This window comes from Lissotriton helveticus (assembly GCF_964261635.1).
Source record: "Lissotriton helveticus chromosome 1_1 unlocalized genomic scaffold, aLisHel1.1 SUPER_1_unloc_7, whole genome shotgun sequence".
NCBI lineage: Eukaryota > Metazoa > Chordata > Amphibia > Caudata > Salamandridae > Lissotriton > Lissotriton helveticus.
The window spans coordinates 3,949,886-3,971,675 of NW_027611714.1; the positions used below are offsets into that span (position 1 = coordinate 3,949,886).

Here is a 21,790-nt window from a genome sequence, read left to right on the forward strand (position 1 = left end):
GAATGAAATTTATGCTGGTGGTTTGAGCTGGGAACGTGCCTTTCATGTTTATTGCTTCCATCCATCCTCCTGTCCACATTGTCAGATCAGGGGACAGAGGCACAGAAAGAGTAGGATTCGCCTAGTACTAAACAGTTTAAGTCTGATGAACACAGAACTACTTTTTCCAAAGTTTATTACTTGGCCACGTTACATTCTGGTGAATAGTCCATGAGAGTGGGCGCTGTGTACCCCCCCAGAGGCAATATCTATGTTGTAATCAAACTCTCGTGTCATCGGTAGGCTAAGGGTAAGATTTATTCACCACTCATGTTATGTTATGTTATGTTACTAAGTTTTTTGAGCGCACAGCTGCCCCAGCTAAGGGGCGTCCCGGCGCTATGACTGGAAAAGCAACATAACAGGCAGAACAGAAAAGATCAGAAAATGTTAATAAGGCAGGGGAAAGAGATGCGTTTTAACAGCCTTCCTAAAAACCAGAATATCTTCCAAGGCTCGAATGTGCCCAGGAAGCGCATTCCAGAGCTTGGCAGCCAATACAGTAAAAGAACGACCACCTAGTCTACTTTTTTTAAAGCGCGGAACATGTGCTAGATTTTGACTAGCAGAGCGAAGACTACGAGATGGCGTATACAAAGTCAAAAGATGCAGGAGGATCGAAGGGGTGTCGGTTTTAAGAATTTTAAAAGCAAAACACATCGTCTTAAACTCTATACGCCTGATTACTGGCAGCCAGTGTAGTTTACAAATTGTACTGCGGGCTGAACAGAACCGCGGCAGGCCTACCAGAGCCCTGGCAGCCGCGTTCTGCACCCGTTGGAGTCGCTGGACCTCCGCCTGATTGGCGCCTAAAAACAATGAACTTGCATAATCAAGCCTAGATGCTATGCTGGCTTGAATCACCAACTGGCGGGTGGGGGCATCAAAAAATTTGAGGATAGGCCACAAACCACGCAAGATGCCAAAGCATGTAGATGCCACCTTCTTAGTATGACACAAGAAGGTAAGTTTGGAATCAAGCCACACGCCAAGGTTTTTGAGTTCAGAGACCGGTTTAGGCGGGGGGCCCAACTCGTTAGGCCACCAGCTCGCACCCCACAGATCAGGATGTTTCCCTAACACCATCACCTCGGTTTTGAGGGCGTTGAGCTGTAGATAGTTGGTCGTAAGCCAGCTAGCAACAGCCCTCAAACCATCCGCAAAGTTGGATGCCAGCTGGTCAGAGTCCCCATCAAGAACCACTGCCAGCTGGGTATCGTCGGCGTAAGATACCATAGTGAGACCCCAACTCTTCGCAACAGTCGCCAAGGGTTGGACGTATAAGTTGAAAAGAGTGGGGCTCAGCGCCGAACCTTGCGGAACTCCTTGAGTAATGGCGTGAGGTTTTGATCTGAATGGTGGCACTACTACCTGAAATGATCGTTCCGAGAGAAACGACTGGAACCAATCCAACGCCTTGCCAGATATGCCCGCCTCACCAAGCCTGCGGATAAGAATGGTATGGGATACAGTGTCAAAGGCGGCACTTAGGTCTAATAAGACCAGTGCCGCCGTTTGACCTGCATCTAGTACAGAGCGGAGGTGTTCAACCATATATAGGAGTGCCGTCTCTGTACTATGGCCAGATCTAAAACCATTCTGAGTAGGATCCAGAAGGTGAGCGGAGTTCAGATGTTTCGTTAAGATGTTATTCACATGGGCCTCTGTGATCTTTGTCACCCATGGAAGGAGAGAGATGGGTCGATAACTCTCCGGCTTCACTGGATCCAGTCCCGGCTTTTTTATGATGGGCATAACACAGGCCGCCTTCCAACTAGGTGGCACTGACCCGGTGGTGAGGGATTGATCCACCAATTTGCGAATCGGCGGAAGGCAAATAGACGCCGAGTCCAAGAGCTGGGCCGGTCTCAGAGGGTCATCCGGCGACCCAGACTTAACCTTGGCTACTAGGAGATTAAACTCCATTTCCGACGGTGTGGGAAGAATAGCCAGGCACTGTGTTGTACGCGAAGTAAAGGTCGTACTGTCAGAATCAGCTATGGGGAAAGAACGGTAGATGGTATTTACCTTCTCCACAAAAAAGCTGGCTAACAAATCACAGTGCGCCAAGGAGCAGATCTCCGTGTTAGGAAGTCTGTTTGCAGAGAGCTCCTTCAAGACCTTAAAGACCAGCTTGGATGGATTGGAACTGGCCTGAAACTCTCCAGCATAGTAGTCGGCCCGCGCCTGACAGACAGCTCTATGATAAATCTTAATCCTCGCCAGGTAGAGTACCTTTAGATCTCTGTCGTAGTTTTTCCTCCAGGCTCTTTCGGCTTGACGGCAGGTAGCTTTAATCCGTCTGAGTGCCTCTGTATACCAGGGGTTAGGTTGCGAGGAGCGATTTCTGCTCCATTTAGCTGGAATAAGTGCGTCTAGCGCTTGGACAATCCAGTTGCAGAAGGTGTTGTAACCGGTTGCAATGTCCTCCTTAAGATCCAAGGGAGAGGTGGCCAGAAGACGATGGAAGTCCTCCAGTTTGAGCTTTTTCCAGGGGCGCCTGTAAGATGTTTTATCAGGTATCCCGGTCTGGCGTGTTGTCATAGTGACACACAGCTCAATGAGATGGTGATCACTCCATCCCATGGGTCTAGGAGTAGAGACCTCGACCAGTTGGAGGTTAGTAAAAACCGGATCAAGGGTGTGACCACCCTCATGGGTCGGAAGACAGACCAGTTGAGGTAACTGCACTGCTTCAAGATCATCCAATAGACTACTAACTGCTGGCATATCAGTGGCATCACAATGTATGTTAAGGTCGCCGATGATGGTTATATTGGAGGAAGACAAAGACTTCACCAGGAACGTAACTGCTGGGAACACTCCTGGCAACGCATCAACAACAACATGCCAGGAGCCGCTGGAAGGAATCTATAGTTAAAGAGGCATCACCACAATCTGGGCCCATTTTTAAAAGCACAGCTTTAGGATGGTTGTAAATACCCCCGATCTTGGACATAAATGGGGGGAGAAGCATGAATGTACTTAGTGATTCCTGAAGCTCACTATTTTACAAATTGGTAGGTCAGGGTTAAACACAGAGTCTCCTGGTTGCACAGTTTCCTAGTGCAGAAAACCACATGTGGGGTGGTGGAGATCGTGAGGGAGAGGCCGAGGGACTACAATCCCAGGATAAGGACCTGTATAGTGGCCCTGTCGAGAAGTAACATTTGGTGTTTATTTCCAGCATCTTTAGGTAAAGTGGTAAAGCCGGGATTAGATGTTATGTCTCCCCTCGGCCCCTCCTAGGATGATTGGTCTGTGTGTAAAGGCGCTTTCGTGTACGGCGTACATGTGAGGTGTTGAGCCCATTTCAGGTGTCTCCCTGTATCTAAGTAGCCTCTAAAGTTGTGTGCTGTTCCATAACGTTAGTGATACTCTACATTCTATCCTCTCACTGCATGCCCCGTCGCTGGTTTTTAGAGTCACTCCTTGTATTGAAATTCTTTGTAAAGCAGATGACCCTTGTAGGAAAAATTATAATATCTCTGACACCCCTTGGTACGTAATATCCCATACCTGGCCCCAAAAAAAAAAACGTACTCTGCATGATTAACTATATGGTAATACTTGCTTCAAATATAGCTCACTTTGCCCATGCTTCAGTCCATATGAAGCTAGTCTTTGCCCTCCCACCCTCTTGTCCACACAGTACACTAGATCCCGCCAGCTATTACATGCTCACCTGCATCAGATTCTTCTAGTGTCTGGCCCGTGTTATTGCATTGTTTGTATCAGATTCTTCTAGTGCCTGCCTGTGTTATTGCATTGTTTGCATCAAATTCTCCTGGTGCTTGGCCTGTGTTATTGCATTGTATGCATTAGATTCTTCCAGTGCCTGGTCTGTGTTATTGCATTGTTTGCTTCAGATTCTCCTCGTGCCTGGCCTGTGTTATTGCATTGTTTGCTTCAGATTCACCTCGTGCCTGGCCTGTGCTATTGCATTGTTTGCATCAATCCTAGTGCCTGGCCTGTGTTATTGTATTGTTTGTGCCAGATTCTCTTAGTGCCTGGCCTGTGTTATTGCATTGTTAGTGTCAGATTCTCCCAGCGCCTGGCCTGTGTTATTGCATTGTTTACACCAGATTTTCCTTGTGCCTGGCCTGTGTTATTGCATTGTTTATATCAGATTTTCCTTGTGCCTGGCCAGTGTTATTGCATTGTTTACATCAGATTCTCCTAGTGTCTGGCCCGTGTTATTGCATTGTTTGCGTCAGATTCTCCCAACCCCTGTTCTGTGTTATTGCATTTTTTATATCAGATTTTCCTTATCCCTGGCCTGTGTTATTGCATTGTTTGCAGCAGATTCTCCTTGTTCCTGGCCTGTGTTATTGCATTGTTTGTGTCAGATTCTCCTAACGCCTGGCCTGTGTTATTGCATTGTTTATATCAGATTTTCCTTGTGCCTGGCCTGTGTTATTGCATTGTTTGCAGCAGATTCTTCTAGTGCCTGGCCTGTGTTATTGCATTGTTTGCGTCAGATTCTCCTCGTGCCTGGCCTGTGTTATTAGCATTGTTTGTGTCAGATTCTCCCAACGCCTGGCCTGTGTTTTTGCATTGTTTACATCAGATTCTCCTTGTGCCTGGCCTGTGTTATTGCATTGTTTGCGTCAGATTCTCCCAAAGCCTGGCCTGTGTTTTTGCATTGTTTACATCAGATTCTCCTCGTGCCTGGCCTGTGTTATTGCATTGTTTACATCAGATTCTCCTAGCTTCTGGCTCGTGTAATTGCATTGTTTGCGTCAGATTCTCCCAACGCCTGGCCAGTGTTATTGCATTGTTTACATCAGATTTTCCTTGTGCTTGGCCTGTGTTATTGCATTGTTTACATCAGATTTTCCTTGTGCTTGGCCAGTGTTATTGCATTGTTTAGATCAGATTCTCCTAGTGTCTGGCCCGTGTTATTGCATTGTTTACATAAAGATTTTCCTTGTGCCTGGCCAGTGTTATTGCATTGTTTGCATCAGATTCTCCTCGATCCAGGCCTGTGTTATTGCATTGTTTGCATCAGATTCTCCTCGAGCCTGGCCTGTGTTATTGCATTGTTTACATCAGATTTTCCCAACACCTGGCCTGTGTTATTGCATTGTTTACATCAGATTTTCCTTGTGCATGGCCTGTGTTATTGCATTGTTTACATCAGATTTTCCTTGTGATGACCTGGACCAGTTCTACCTCTCCCGACCTTTGAACTGATCATTGAGGAACGAAGCCCTTGTCTGGAAGGAAGATATGCACAAGGCACAGCTGACAGAATTCCTGCCTGGAAGGAAGATCTGCACGACAAGGCACAGCTGACCGAGGCCTCTGCCTGGAATGAAGATCTGCACAAGGCACAGCTGACAGAAGTCCTGCCTGGAATGAAGATCTGCACAGGATGCAGCTGACAGAAGTCCTGCCTGGAAGGAAGATCTGCACAGGGCACAGTTGACGGAAGGTCTGCCTGGAAGGAAGATCTGCACAGGGCACAGTTGACAGAAGGTTTGCCTGGTGGTGACCTCAACGGAGTGTGAGACCCACAAACCACAAGATCCGTCAAGCCTAGCTAGCCAGACTGGACGTAATGTACACCAAATGCCTGATTTATATTTCAGCGGATGGTTTATTCCATCACAAATGTGACAGGTATCCTGCCCGCCCCATTAAAAATGCATTACATCCTGTGGCTATTAGAATAAGGCAGACAGGATATCTGTCACGTTTTGATAATGCCTTGGCGTCGTTTGCGGAGTTTTACTCCGCGGAACTCCATGAAGTGTCAGGGAAACTCTGTCGCACTCTGCAAACTTCCGCTAGTGGCAGAGTTTAAGTTGCACTGCTCGTACTGATTTTTAGTGCCAGGAATTTAACCCCCACTGTAAAATCAGCACGAATAGCACTATGCGTTGTTCCAGAGGGCGCTACTGCCTCTGCCTCTCTACTTGATATTCTAATCGAATGGCAGCTTCATCAGCGAGAATGGCAGATTTTAACACTCGAGTGGTCGTGACCTGTCGTGACCTCCTGCAATGAATTATCTCGCCAGGAGGAGGTTTAGCGCGTATTTTCTCACAAGCGCTCGCCACCTTACTGTTGACGAACCGCTAGAGAAAAGAACTCCGTTTTTTGGACCAACTCCGCACAGAGTGCAGAGTGGGCAAAACTTTTGGGGTCTGCCGGCAGAGCGGAATTCTTCACCCAACCCTAGCTTTGAGGCACTAATCTGTTGGACAAACTCCTAACTAGGCCCTTTGTCTGCAATAAGTGTTGTAGAAGAAGTGAGATCCATGGCCTTGTGAGTATGAGGCAATTATCTGACTTCTGATGAACCCCACAGAGTGAGTGTGCAACCAGAGAGCAGTAGGGGGGCCGAAGGACATGAAAAGGTGGGAAAAAGAGTAATATGCACACATCTGCTGCGGGGATATGTCAGGTAAATTATTGGTTGTGATGGATTCTCCATAAGTACTAAATGACTGACACCGTTGAATATTAAATTATATGAATCAACGTTTGTTTGCATTATCAGCGCTTATAATGTATAGGATGGGCCTTACAGTGAACCCCTCTCTCTGTTTTACACAAAAGCCCTGGAAGGAGCTGCATCTTACAGAACTTTATCTACTTTATTAAGAACTAATTACTTGCTTTTTAAAGTTGTCTTTCAGGGCCAGAACCGAGCTCTGTAAGCTACACTAGTTTCAGGGAGATGGACAGATGTTATGGCGATAGGAAACCCCCCTCAACTCACAATAATGTTCCAATCTTCCAGGTTAGAAGAAACCAGAAATGCTTGAACCAAGGGAGCTGTTGAAAGTGTCAAAGGTGGCTTATGAACAGCGAGGTAAAGACAGGAGTTGGCATTTGAGATGATCTTAAGTGAATAGGAAAAGAATGAGATGAAGTGTGTGACTGGAGTTACTTTTGTTGTATACCTTGTGAAAAAGTTACTGGAAATTTTGCAGCCCAGCCTGATCCATCTAATTTTTTAAACTCTATTGTTGTTTAAATGAAATCCTGACCATATGCGTCTATCTTAAGTTATGCCTCTAGCACTTGGGTGCTCCGTGAGCTCCCATACTTTGCTAAGATACTCTGTAATCACTCGTAAATCACCTCCTTTTCAGACATTAATAAGATGTCACCTGATCAACAGAACTTTTAGTTAAATATCTGTGTATGATGAACAATTCCTTGCTAAGTTTTTAAGGCGGTAAAGAAGAAGGGGGAGAGTTACTAATATTTTGCGCCGTATTTTCGTCACAAAAGTGGCACAAAACAGCGCAAAATCTTTTTTTCCTAATTTACTTTCCAGCCCTACTCTTGTTTAGCATTGGAAATAACGTAAGAGTAATGTGAAGCAGCACATATCACTGCTTCGCATTACTTCACACCATGAGGGCCTGCCAAGGGTGGTGCATGGGCGTTCCCGTGCAACCACCCAAGGTTTCTCACGGTAAAACCAATTTACCAAATACAGTAGATTGGGTTTAGCGTGAAAAAACTGCACCCTTTTAAACAAGACACAAGGAAGGAGAAATGAATTAATTTCTCCTTCCTTTTCTGACTTTGCATGCATGCTGCAATCGGCAACACAAATACAAAGTGCAAAAAGTATTCCCTCATGTCTAGTATTTTGTCCAGGAAGGGTGTCCGTCCTGTACAAAAACCTATGCTGGGCTCACACACACACACCATAGCGCTCTTGTGCTAAGGTGTGTGCATGGCGCAGGGCCGCTGTAATCAATGCTGGCGCAACGCAAGGGAAAGGGAAGGAGAGAGCCATATCTTTGAAAATATGGTGCTTTCCTGCTCCCTCCCTGTCGAGCATCGCAGCCTTGCGGGGGGAGGGCTGCGCTGCATTGCGTGGAGATTTGGTAAATCTCCCCCGAAATGTCTTTTACAACCAGTTAACATTGTGAATTATAATTCCAATATGTTTCAATTTAGTAATTTTCTATATCTTTACATCCAACAGAAAACAAGCCTCGACTGTATGAATTGACCATCAATAATGAAGCGAATGCTGTAAATCTTCAATAATATTAGAAATATTGAGCTACAGTATTCAGGAAAACATCAGAGCAGTTGGCGACAGGTGAACCTGCACACAAACTGACAGATCCCGGATGAAGGATCAAGGGCAGTTCAGTGATTGCAAGAGTCTGAGCTGTGCACCTCCACGCCAGAAGACGAAGAAATGACCTTAGGAAAATCAAGGCAACAACAATAACAAACCAACTCCTGTATAAACAAGTGTCCAATACCAACTTTGATCATGGGATCTGTATGGTGAGATTACCGCAGTGCTCTGTTTGCTAATATGATGACAAGCCATCATTCCGTGCTCTAGGTGAATTGTAAACTCTTTCTGGACAAACCACAGTAACCAGAGAAGAGCACAACAGGGCGGAGCCAGACAACTGACGGGTAAAGGAAAGAGGAGTTCTTCTAGCTACAAAACAATAGACTGTCCCTATTTGCACCGGTCAGAAGGAAGATACATCTTTACCCTCAAGCGTGCATAGCCATAATCCAATCTAAAGGCACAATTACCTACAAATACACCTTCTACGTATTAGGAGTGTGGCAAATATTTGGTGGCTATTGCATTTATTGTTAAAACAGAAATCAAACGTGCAAAATACTGCACACATATAAAGTGTGTGAGAAAAACACAAGTGCTTTATCAGTCATGTCGGCCCATCAGGACATACAATCATGGGATGTAGACAAATATATACCCAACCCAGAGACACTAACCAAGAAAGAAGAATCATACACATGCAGCGAGAGCTTTAGTTTGTCATCACAACTCAAGCTTCATCAGCACACTTACACAGGACAAAAACCATTCAAGTGCAGTGAATGTGTCAAGAGCTTTAGTAGGTTATCAGAACTACAAAGACACCAGCGAAAACATACAGGGGAAAAGCCATTCAAGTGCAGTGAATGTGGGAAGAGCTTTAGTGAGTTATCAAGCCTTCAAACACATCTGCGAACACACACTGGGGAAAAACCATTCAAGTGCAGTGAATGTGTGAAGAGCTTTAGTGAGTTATCAAGCCTTCGAAAACATCTGCGAACACACACAGGGGAAAAACCATTCAAGTGCAGTGCATGTGCAAAGTGCTTTAGTGAGTTATCAAGCCTTCGAAGTCATCAGAGAACACACACAGGGGAAAAACCATTCAAGTGCAGTGAATGTGCAAAGAGCTTTAGTCAGTTATCAAGCCTTCGAAGTCATCAGAGAACACACACAGGGGAAAAACCATTCAAGTGCAGTGAATGTGCAAAGTGCTTTAGTCGGTTATCACATCTTCGAAGACATCAGCGAACACACACAGGGGAAAAACCATTCAAGTGCAGTGAATGTGCGAAGTGCTTTAGTCAGTTATCACACATTCAAAGACATCAGCAAACCCACGCAAGGGAAAAGCCATTTAAGTGCAGTGAATGTGTCAAGAGCTTTAGTAGGTTATCAAGCCTTCAAATTCATCAGAGAACACACACGGGGGAAAAACCATTCAAGTGCAGTGAATGTGCAAAGAGCTTTAGTCAGTTATCAAGCCTTCAAAGGCATCAGCGAACACACACAGGGGAAAAACCATTCAAGTGCAGTGAATGTGCACAGAGCTTTAGTCTGTTATCAAGCCTTCAAAGTCATCAGCGAACACACACGGGGGAAAAACCATTCAAGTGCAGTGAATGTGCAAAGTGCTTTAGTGCGTTATTAAGCCTTCAAAGACATCAGCGAACACACACAGGGGAAAAACCATTCAAGTGCAGTGAATGTGCAAAGTGCTTTAGTGAGTTATCAAGCCTTCAAAGACATCAGCGAACACACACAGGGGAAACACCATTCAAGTGCAGTGAATGTGCAAAGTGCTTTAGTGAATTATCAAGCCTTCAAAGACATCAGCGAACACACACAGGGGAAACACCATTCAAGAGCAGTGAATGTGCAAAGTGCTTTAGTGAGTTATCAAGCCTTCAAACACATCTGCGAACACACACTGGGGAAAAACCATTCAAGTGCAGTGAATGTGTGAAGAGCTTTAGTCGATTATCACACCTTCAAAGTCATCAACGAACACACACGGGGGAAAAACCATTCAAGTGCAGTGAATGTGCAAAGTGCTTTAGTCGGTTATCAGACCTAAAATGTCATCAGCGAACACACACGGGTGAAAAACCCTATCATTGTAATGAATGTGACAGGAGTTTTCACTTCTCGTCAGCATTAAGGTATCATCAACGAACTCACACAGGGGAAAATAATTCAAGTTCTATGAATGTGGGAAGAGTTTTAGTCGATTATCAGAGCTACAAAGCCATCAGCGAACACACACGGGGGAAAACATAGAAGGGCACTGAAAGTGAGAAGGGCTTTTATCAACGTTCGATCCCACACAACCCTGTGTGAATACACTGCTTCATTTAACTCAATGGAAATAATCCTATCGATGCAGAGACTTCCGAAAAGATTTTAAGAACATCAAAAATAATATTGACCCATCGGAGGACATAGACAAGAGCTGAACAGGGCAGTTATTATGAGAGGAATGAATTATGGAAAAAGATTAACTTCAAATTATGTGGGACATTGAAATACCAAATTATAGAAGACTGGACTAGCAGTAAAGAAGAAAAGCAGATAACCGTATTTGCAGAATTATAAAAGTGTTTGTGTTCAGTGATTGTTCACTGCTGTACACATAGCAAAGCAACATGATGTATCAGGATACACAATGGGAGACGAACACATTGTGGACTAAAAGAAAAGAAACATTCTTGATTTTTATTTGATGAAAAAGAGATACAAAGAAAAACATTCAATTGCATCTGATCACACTACCTGTAAAAGCAACACTGAACAATACTGGGACTAACAACGGTACTTTCAGCTAACTTGTCGGATTAAAACCTGTAAACCCAACGCATCCAGAGTGGACATGTTGTCAGGGCTCTGGAGATGGAAGCTTCATTGGTAAAATGCATGTATTACTATTAACAAATGCCACTGCAGTATATGTAATTGACTAAAGCGAAGCAACAGTGTTCAAGAAATAACCTATTTTTAGATATAAAAGAGCATATACCTTGTTTTTAAGTAATGTTTGCTGCACCTTTTACACACTGTTATCTGTTGATGGATCAGCTTGTGCATCGGGCCTTATAACACAGTGTGACGCGTGGCTCCTCTCAAGCTTGGCTCTCTCTATTCATTTGGTGTCTTGCCAAACTCTACTTTTTACCAGAATTGAGCCACTGTGCGCAGCAGACTCTGAATAATGTGGTGAAATAGTGAAATCTCACATCAAAAGCATATATGTGCCAGGACAATCAGATGCACTCCCAGCAACTCATCTTCCACACTGATTGTCCCTGGGTCTCAAATGTTCTGAAGGATTTGTTGTATGAATGCCAGAAGTGGCAGTGACATTCATGAAGCTAAAGCTTACAGGAGTGTGTGGGAGATAGAGAGGGGGAGAGATAAAGAGAGCGAGAGAAACAAAGAAAGGGGGTTAAAAAGAGAGAAATGGAAGGGGGAACAGCAAGTGATATTTATTTACCTAAAAATAGAAGAAGCAGCCGAATACATGTCAATGTGTGACATCACCAGAAAAACGGGCTGAATACCTGTGAATTTGTATATTTATTTTTAATAGCTATAGACCCATGTCATGCCAATAAACAGGGCACAAGTAAGGAAAATAGTGAAGGAGCCCATTATCATATGCAAATCACAATGACGTCACATGTAGTGCGTCACAAGAAGTGATGTCAGGCCTTTATAATAATTTTCACATGAAAAGTCGACGGCCTGATTTAAAAACAAGAAACATAAAATAATGTAAAAAGGTTTTGCTATCAGTTTTTATACATCATGTGTTTTTCCCACTATCAGTTTGTAACTAAACTCGGAAATGGCTGAAAGTGTAAATATTTTTAAATAGATATGTGAAACAGTTTTTAGTGAATAAATAAAATGTGCTTTTAATTTGCGTTTGTTTCCTGACGTTGTTCTTTATACAGCCCCTAAGCCCCAAAGTGTTTCACATTTACGGTGTATTAAGCAATAGAAAGGCTAATTTTGTCTAGATCTCTATTCCTCTCTTGCATCACTCACACAAAAAATAAAAGGGACTAATGGGCTCTGTTCCAGTCTGGCATGCTCAAACCGGCTTGCCGGACCAGAACAGAGCCCATTAGTAGGAGTTTTGCCGACATCTGTCCGTGGTAATAAACACAGTGGAGCTGGTAAAGTTTTTTACGGATTAAACCTTGGCGAGAGGATGCGCAACATATACAGCCATTTGAGTCTACTCCTATTTGTGCAAAAGAAATGACACAAAAAGGCCTGTCATAGGATAATAATTAGCTTCCCTGCACAGACAGTACACTGTTCCAATATTTGGAGGCAATGCTAAAGGCTGCACGAAGGCTGTTCAAATTGTCGAACTTGAAACTATTTCCCCACTGGCTTGGTAGCTACAGATTAACTTTTTTTGGTTTGTTGTTTGAGATTCATTTTATAACAAGTATTGGTCCTGAAGAAGGTGGTGTTGCCACTGAAACGCTCGTAGACCAACACATCACCCATGAGGAACGGCCCCTGAAAGGCTGTGACATCACAAACAACTGATGTTTAAGACCTTAAGACCTTTCAGTAGTGAACTGTTTTCTCTTTAGGCATTTGTGGGACCCGTCACAGGGTTGAAACTCTTCTTCTTTTAACTATGAATGAGAGTGTATGAGTGTCTGCACCACCAGACAGGTATTGTCTTCCTCCTCCCTTCAACGTTAGTATTCTCATGACTATGGTATAGGGACACACATGTTCGTGACTATCATTTTACAAGTTGATCCTATGGCAGTCTCCCCCTTCTGGGCTCCTGTGCTTCCATTCCCTTTTAGAGCTATTATGCATGACTTGTCTCTTCCCTATACATTTTGGTTCCCATTACATCTGTTCCCCTACTCAGCTTGCCATTGATTATGCTCAAGAGTCTCTCCTCTCATTTTCTCCATTGTACTATTTATAGAAGTTTGCAATTAGTGTGTTTGTGTTAAGAATTAACATGTCATTTTGCTCAAGTATATTTATTTAAGTTGCATTTCATGTTACCACCTTTTGATGTCACCCCAACACCAATATTCGCCACTTGTTAGTATTGTTTCTCATTATCATTCCAAAATCGTTCTTTTGCTCTCTCCCGTGTGCAGTCGCAACTTTTACACCACAGGCCTGTCTCCACACTAAGTCACTTTTACATTTGTCTGTCCACTTTTCTTTCTAGGGTTTCCACGTGCTATTGGTGGTCCTGATATACATTTCCCCATTGTTGTGTTTATCTTGGTTTTTGCAACAACTAATTCTACGATTTTCTATTATTTTACTATATTTTTGCATCTTCCCCAGCCCTGCAGAAGTCAGGGGTCACTTCCCTTATGTGACAAAACACTTGTTGGTTGGTTGTTTTTCATTGTTGCATTATTAAATACATTTGCATACTATGCTGGTGTCAACCACAGATATCCGTACAATACGAGACATTTCAACCATTGTTATAACCTTATTACGTGTGCCCAGGACTGTGCTTTCAGTATGTGCATATACTCTGAGCATACGAGATATGCGGTCGATTTTATTCGAGCTAAGAGCGGTGCTGCTTGCGCAATAATAGGAGAGCAGTGTATGGTCGGTATCACGAATAAGGAAAGGAATATCACTCAGCATATTTTAGACATTTTGTAAAATGTTCAAGGAAAGGAGTTGGATTCTAGAAAAGGTGATCTATTTCATTGTTATTTTAATATTTTGCTGTGTCTTGATTCAGTGTCTTCCCTTATGCTGCTCATACTGTGCTACTTATTTCTCTCTCAAAAGGATTTCAGTTCATGATATTAATGCAACTGTAATGATTCAAAAGGAGCTTGATACTATTATGCAAATAGATTAGGGTGTTTTTGGTTAAACTACTTCTCCTGCAGGTTCTGTTCCTGATGTTACTTGTACTACTGATGTTTAGTGTCATTTTCTTCCACTCGTTTGCTATGCATATATACATATATTTGTACTTGACATGCTATCGCCTGTATTCATCTATTGTCTCTACTTTTATATTTGTAACAACCTTTACCTGATAGCAAGAATAAAGATGTCCGTGTGTGGTGTTGGGTTCAATCAGGCCTACATACTCTGCTAAACTCTCGAACACCTTAGTATAGAAGTTGGCACGGACACTGGAAAATGCAAAGAACAAGTTTATTAAGACCCCATGGGGTGGTGGTACATTCCTACAGCACCCTTCGGCAATGCAAGAAGTAGCACACCGAACATCGGTGCGCGACCTCTTTTATACAGTTTAATGGCAATAAAAAGGTAGGCGGTTTACAAGTTACACATTTTTAGGTACATATAAGGTCATTTTTGGAACACAGCCAGCATGTGGGAGGAGTTCAATAGCACTGGTCAGTTTGTGCTAACATTCCTAAAGAATGACCAGTCGAGGTATAATGCGCATGTGCGCTTGACCAGTACTAAAAATAGCCTGTTACTGAGCAAAGTAGATGAACATGGGTATCGAGAAAGGACGAAAGGGCACACTGACCACGAGGCAGCGTGTTCATACAAAATGGAAGCCGAAAGGATTCAAGATGGCCCCCGTACATTTTGGTCAAGTTAAAGGAAAAGATCGTGTAGCTGAGCTAAATGCTAACTCAGGAGCTGCCAAAACACGACACACGGCCCTTTTAGCGTTTAGCAAAAGCTACCTCATAACGGAAGTAATCAGGGTTCTCGTCATCAATATTGATGGCCATTATTTTCAACACTTCGTCGTTAACTAATTTCTCTTGCTTAATAATAGCTCGTTTGGAAGGGACACAGGCTGTGATACATATAGAACATAAGGTAGGGCCACATTGAATACATAAACAAAGGGAAAACAATATTCCAATGAAAATACATAGAATGGTTAATAATTTCCAACCCCAAGTACTAAGTAGGGTCCAAAACCAACCAGAGAAGGTCCAAGTTCCATTCTCTGGATGGATCTCAGCAGCAATTTTATGCAGTTTCGTGATTGAATCATATACAGAAGGTGAATTATCAGGCACGTATACGCAGCAACTACTACCAATAATGCGGCATGCTCCACCACGATCAGCTAGTATCACATCTAGAACCATCCGGTTCTGGAGCGTCACAATCCTAGTAATTTGCAATTCTTCAGTTATGTTTCCTAAAGCAGAGGCAGTTTCATTAGCGACGGCTTCCACAACACGTGTAAGTCGCCTTATCTTTCGGCTATTTAATGCAGCTCCTACAAATGAAAATAATCCCAGATTGAAATCTACATATTGCTGTAAAGTGGTATCGGTTTGATCTATTCCATCAAGGTCTAATGTTCTTTTAACTCTGTTTAGTACAAAGTCATGATACAAAACGTAATCGTTATGATACATAGGAGGAGCAATGAATACAGGCGGCAATACAAAAGCTATGTAACAGGTTCCTAACCATCCCAGTGGAAGACGATGATATCCCTTATTTCCACAAATGAAATATGTATTACGTGAGGCTACAAATGCAATTCCATTTGGTGTATCAAAGGTAAGTATGACATTACATTCACTGCGGCCTACAGGGATTGTACCTTTATTTCTAATGCAAAGATCTGCTTTTGTATCAATAACCGTTATCATGTGTAAATTTGATACATTTATAAGTCTTTGATTCGTAAAAACACGAGGTGTAGATACATTGTCCGGACGGTATTCTTCCCACTCAAATTTAGTTCCTTCCGCTTGTGGATAGCCATCTTTATCATTAAAACATATCTTATTAAGTCGAAAGAGTAGTCCACCTTTCGTTGGCCATCGTAAAGTAAAAAGAAGAGTATACCAAGCATTACAAGAACCATTATGAGAAAACGGGAGAGGAATGAGTGGAGTTCCTCCCCTCTTCTGATGTCCGGGCAACATCCCACATACCCAACAGTTGGAGGTATTGGTCATGTTGTGAGTGTGATGCAAAACCTGAATAAAACTGTTATTCAAATAAGTCTGTCTATGTCTCTCTTCATGATAAGGCAAAGTAAAAGGAAAATGTTCAGATGGACTTGGAGTGGTAGGCAGTAAATGTTCTCGTGCCGGAAACAATTGTTCTATAGTCCAAGCTACAACTGCAATTACCACTATGGTCAAAACAAACAATACAGCACCAAGAATTCTCCTTTTTCGTATCGAAGGAGGTGCCATAGTTCACAAAACAATGATCTTCAAAAGGAACACTAGAAAAATAAAAAGCGGTTCTGGACTGAGGCTGCCGTTGGTTTGTTCTCCGAGATTCAAGACGGGTGTCGCTACACTGGACAGAACTGATCCCCCCCCCTTGATATTCCCGGCTTCCGTTTCACAAACCTCAGAGCGGTTACCAACCAGTTTCAAAAATGCAAAAAAGAAATTATTTCCTGGGACGTAGATTGTACTTCACTCCATCAGGTACGATGTGGTCCGGGAAGGCTCCCTCCGATTCATTGGACGTAACAGCTGGGCTCTTTTCTGTATCCAAAATTTTCCTGTAATCGGACAACACCGCAGGGTTCACCAAATCCGGGGAAACACGACGACAATGAGTAGAATGAATCCACCGTTTCTTGTTGGTGACTCTCACTGCCGTTCGGGTCGCAAGCAGCACCTGCTCAGGGCCATGCCATCTCGGGTCCAAACTGCTGGACCTCTCGAATACGCGGACCATTACGTGGTCCCCAGGATGAAGATTGTGAGCCTCTCCAGTGGAGTTATCAGGGAGCGCTTCTCGAACCTGTTGATGAATAGAAAGTAAATCATTTGTTAATCGTGCCAGATAGTCATTCATCATTATACAAGGCACATCATGTATCAAACGAGGCTTAGGAACTCTCCAAATATTCATCGGCCTTCCAAACACCACTTCATAGGGTGTGAGGCCAGATCGGGAATGTGGCACTGATCGAATAGACCGCAATGCCAAAGGCAAGGCGTCCGGCCATTTCAAAGATGTGGATGCCACAATCTTCGCTAGCTTCAGCTTCAGTGTTGCATTATATCTTTCTACCAAACCTGCTGATTGTGGGTGAAAGACAGCGTGGAATCTCTGCTTGATTCCCAATCCCTTCAGGACGTACTCCACTACTTTCCCAATGAAATGAGGACCATTATCATTCCACATAAACTTACAAACACCATAGCGCGGGAAGTACTCTTTGAGTAACACCTTAGCTGTTGTCAATGCTGTATTATCCTTCGTGGGGTAGGCCTCAATCCATTTACTGAAAGCACATACCACCACTAAGACATACTTGAGGTTATTACAGCGCTCCAGCTGGATGTAATCCATTTGCAGTACTTCGAATGGTGCAGTAGGTGGAACAAACCCTCCTTTAGGAGTATAAGTCCCTTGGCCAGGATTGTGCTGTAAACATATCAGACAGGTCTGAACCACTCTTTAGCTGTACTAGCAATCTCAGGATTTTCCCAAACCTGTGTAAGCAATTTAGTAATTGCGAGAGCTCCAACGTGTGCCAGCCCATGTGTCATTTGCACCATTGTTTGTAAATAGGCCGTAGGTAGTTTCCATTTTTCCATGTCTTTACTACGCCAGCAACCCTCATCATCCAACACTCCTTCAGTGGCCCATCTCACAAGTTCTGCTTCAGATGCTGACCTCTGTATGTCTAATATTTCTTCTCTAGCATCATGCCATCGCTCAGCTTGTGATTTCACCACGTACATGGGAGAATTGCTTTGTAGCATAGCAGTCTCTCTCGCAATGCGATCTGCAAAAGCGTTGCCTTGTCCTATTTTATCTGTTACCTTTTGTGTGCACTGCATTTGACTATCGCTACTTTCTTTGGACACAATAATGCATTCAGGAGATCGCGTACCAATTCTCCATGCATGATGTGCACTCCATGTGAAGTCAAGAATCCTCGTTCCTTCCAGAGTAGGCCAAAATCATGCACTACTCCAAAAGCATAACGACTATCCGTGTAGATGGTCACACATAATCCAGCACTTAACTCACATGCTTTCGTTAAGGCTATCAATTCCGCTGCTTGAGCCGATTTCTGGGGTATACGTGCTGCCTCTACCACTGTCTTGAGCGTCGTGATCGCATAGGCTGCGGAAGTCGTACCATCTGGTAACTTCACGCACGATCCATCAACCCACAGTTCCCCATCTACATCTGGAAATGGCGTATCCTGTAAATCGATACGGCCCTTTGTTTGTTCCAAAGTCAGAAAAACACAGTCATGTTGTTCTTCCTTCTTGGTCTCAGCAACAGGATCCGGCAATAAAGTTGCAGGGTTCAGTGTCGCACATCGCTTTAGTGTAATGTGCGGCGCCAACAACGTTAGCTCGTATCCTGTTAGGCGGGCACTAGTTAGATGCTGTGTTTTCGTTTGATTTAACAACGCATCTACCGCATGGGGGACTAACACCAACAATTTGTGTGACAAAACTATCCCTTCACTTTGTCGTATAGCTACTGCTGTTGCTGCAACTGCTCGAAAACATCCAGGCAATCCTCGTGCCACAGGGTCGAGTACCGCCGAGAAGTATGCACAGGGTCTCTGTTTATCTCCGTGTGTCTGCACTAAGACTGACAATGCGCACCCATCCTTCTCGTGTACGTACAATGTAAAAATCTTCGTATAATCAGGTGTACCTAACACTGGTGCAGAACAAAGAGCTTGTCTCAATTGTTCAAAAGCATTCTGACATTCATCCGTCCATTCAATGGGAATCTGCGTATCTTTGGACAACAATGCTAACAAAGGCTTAACAATGTGTGAAAAACCCAATATCCATTGCCTACAAAAAAACGTCAGACCTATAAAGGCACGAACATCCTTCTGAGTGTGGGGGACTGGTGTATCTAGAACTGCTTGAATTCGGTCTGGTGTCAATGCACGGCCCTCCTTAGACAAAAGATGACCGAGGTAGGTCACCTTGGGTCTACAGTATTGCAACTTTTTCTTCGAAACCTTATGATTATTTTCGGCTAGGAAGGAAAGCAAGGAAAAGGTAATTTTCTCACATTGTTCCTGCGTGTCTGCTGCAAGTAAAATGTCATCCACATACTGAATAAGAGCCACTCCCTCCTGTAATTCAAAGGAATCACGCTGTCTTTTTAAAGCCTGACTATAGATGCTAGGACTTTCTGTATAGCCTTGGGGAACTCGACAGAATCTATACGATTTATTATTTAATGTAAAACCAAATAGGTATCGACTGTCAGGATGTACAGGAATCGAGAAAAACGCATTTTTCAAATCGATGACTGTAAAAGTAGTTGCCGTCGGTGGAACCAACGTAAGCAACGTGGTGATGTCAGACACCACCGGGTACTGAGGCACTACTATCTTATTAATTTCCCTCAAATCAATAATAAATCGGTAAACCTTAGCATCTGTATCTCTTTTGAGGATCGGTAGAATAGGACTGTTACAAACATTATATGGAACTTCCTCAACTACTCCTGCCATAATCAAATCATTCACGATATGTATCAAGGCAATTTCACCTTCCCTCGAAATTTTATATTGTGGGACACGTGGCAGAGATACTCCCTCCTTTACAGTAATACGTACTGGAGGAATAATCATCTGTCCTACATCAGTATCAGAAGTGGCCCACAACGTTTTTGGTAGGGAGGCTAACACTTCAGATTCTTGGAGAAGACACACTCGCTCAATTTCTGGATAATTTTCATTCAGCACAACCCGCACTCCTTCCGGAGCACAGCGAATAGTAGCTCGGAAATGTTTTAACATATCAAGTCCCATGATATTATCCGGTGTGTTTGGGGATAACAAAAAGGGACATGGGGCAGCAAATTTATCAACATAAAATGTAACAGGTTGAGACAGTGGGCTAGAAGTAGGTGTTCCATCGAACCCTATAGCTGTAATTACCTCGCCAGACAGGGGAGCCCTTGGAACCAAGTGTTTGGACAAAGCGCTACGAGAAGCTCCTGTATCGACCAGAAACTGATCAGTAGAACCCAAGACGTGTGCTTCTATGTATGGACCCCTTTGATCAACTGGTACCTCAACCAATTCCACACCCCATCCTACGCAATCCTATGCATAGTTCTCATCGCGTGGCTCAGCAGAGCCACCCTCATTTATCTGATATTGATTGCGGTTATCGAACGTATTATAGTCTGTCTGTCCACGACCCCTTGCTCCATATCCTCCGCGATCATTCGCTCCACCTCTCGGTCCTCCATAATTATTCCTAGACCTTCCACTTCCTCGCCCACGCAAATTACACTGTTCTCGAAACACCGGACAATCTGCAATCCAATGTCCAAACTGTTTACAGTACGCACACTGATTCACAGCTATATCGGTACGAGGAGGAGGCGCATTATTATACGATCCTCGTCTACCCCTATCGTTCCCCCTTGTAGCCTGAACCTGAGCCAACATTACCTTCGTCTTCAAATCCTTCACTTTCTTATCACTACTTTCCTTTGCCTCCAATTCCTGTCGTTCATAGTATTGAGCCATAGTCAATAAGGAAGCAGGGGTTGCCGTGGTCCATGAACTTTCACTCGCCTTTAATCGTTTCGCAATCTCCGATAGGAGATTAGCCACATACTTGTCAACGAACAAATGCCTGCCCGTATCTTCTGTTAATGATTGCCCACTGTAATCGTGGAACGCTTCCTCAAAACGAGAGAAGAAATCAGAAACCGATTCATCCGTTTTCTGCTTACAAGAGGCTAACATGGTCCAATCAATCTTTTTAGCGGGCACAAGCGTCTTTAATTTGGCTAATATAGCCCCTGGAAGGTCCAATATCAATTGACAAGGCTTACATGCTGGTTCCCTGTCTAAATCAGCTTGACCTATATCTTTCCAACTTGCCCCGAGAACCGTTGGATCATCAAATTTACGAATCGCTCGCCACATATCAGAGGGCAGTATTAGCCCAAAAAACAGATCAATATCAACTAGCGTCATAATACATGAAGAAATTGCACTTTCAACACTTTCATAGAAAGCCGTTGGATTTTTACGGGGATCAGGCAAAGCATTCTTAAGCGCCATAACATCTGCTCTATTCCAAGGCGTATAAACCCAGTTATATATAAAATAACCCTTCGCATCTTTAGATGTTTTATCATCGTCTGTGCCATCCCCTTTATGAGGGACATACAAAGGCGCAGCTTCTCGCATAGGTCTAACATTAATCGCAGCGATCTTATCTGTTCCAAAGATAGAGCATTCTTTGGACATCCCCGTCGATCCAGACGCAGGGGGATCCGATGCCTTTTCCAACTCCCGTAGCCGTGTCGACTCATTCCGTAGGTGAACCAAGCGTTTGAAAAATTCATCCGCATCTGAAAGAATAAAAAGACCTTTACGTAAGTTATCGCGACCCTTGGATATATCCTTGGGTTCTAGTTCAGAAGAATACTTTCTAAACCGTTCAACAACCTCATCTCCAAAATGATCTAAGAAATACAATCGCTCTTTATCAGTCCACTGTTCCATTTGCTTACTAATTTCAGAAACAGTGATAGTATTAACATTTAGCTTTCGTGCAAACGAACGCAATTGCGCAGTCCGATCCGCAAGTAACCTTGTACGCTGTGTACGCTGATCGCCCTCATCCGAGTCCTCGTTCGGAGCCGTAGGTAAGACGTACGGAGGTGGACAACGATCTAATAATGAAAAATCATCTGTTTCATTAGTAAGGACCGGAT

At 43.5% G+C, this 21,790-nt stretch overlaps 1 protein-coding gene across 1 annotated transcript in view; it reads left to right on the forward strand.

Annotated features, from left to right (window-relative positions):
- The window catches only part of LOC144806404 (uncharacterized), a 38,361-nt gene extending 26,334 nt beyond the window's left edge, over positions 1-12,027 (forward strand). The window contains exon 4 of the mRNA XM_078672764.1: positions 7,997-12,027. Coding sequence (XP_078528890.1) covers positions 8,714-10,384 — 1,671 coding nt within the window. The 5' untranslated portion in view covers positions 7,997-8,713 and the 3' untranslated portion in view covers positions 10,385-12,027. The remainder of the gene's footprint in view (positions 1-7,996) is intronic.
- The last annotated feature ends 9,763 nt before the right edge of the window (positions 12,028-21,790 follow it).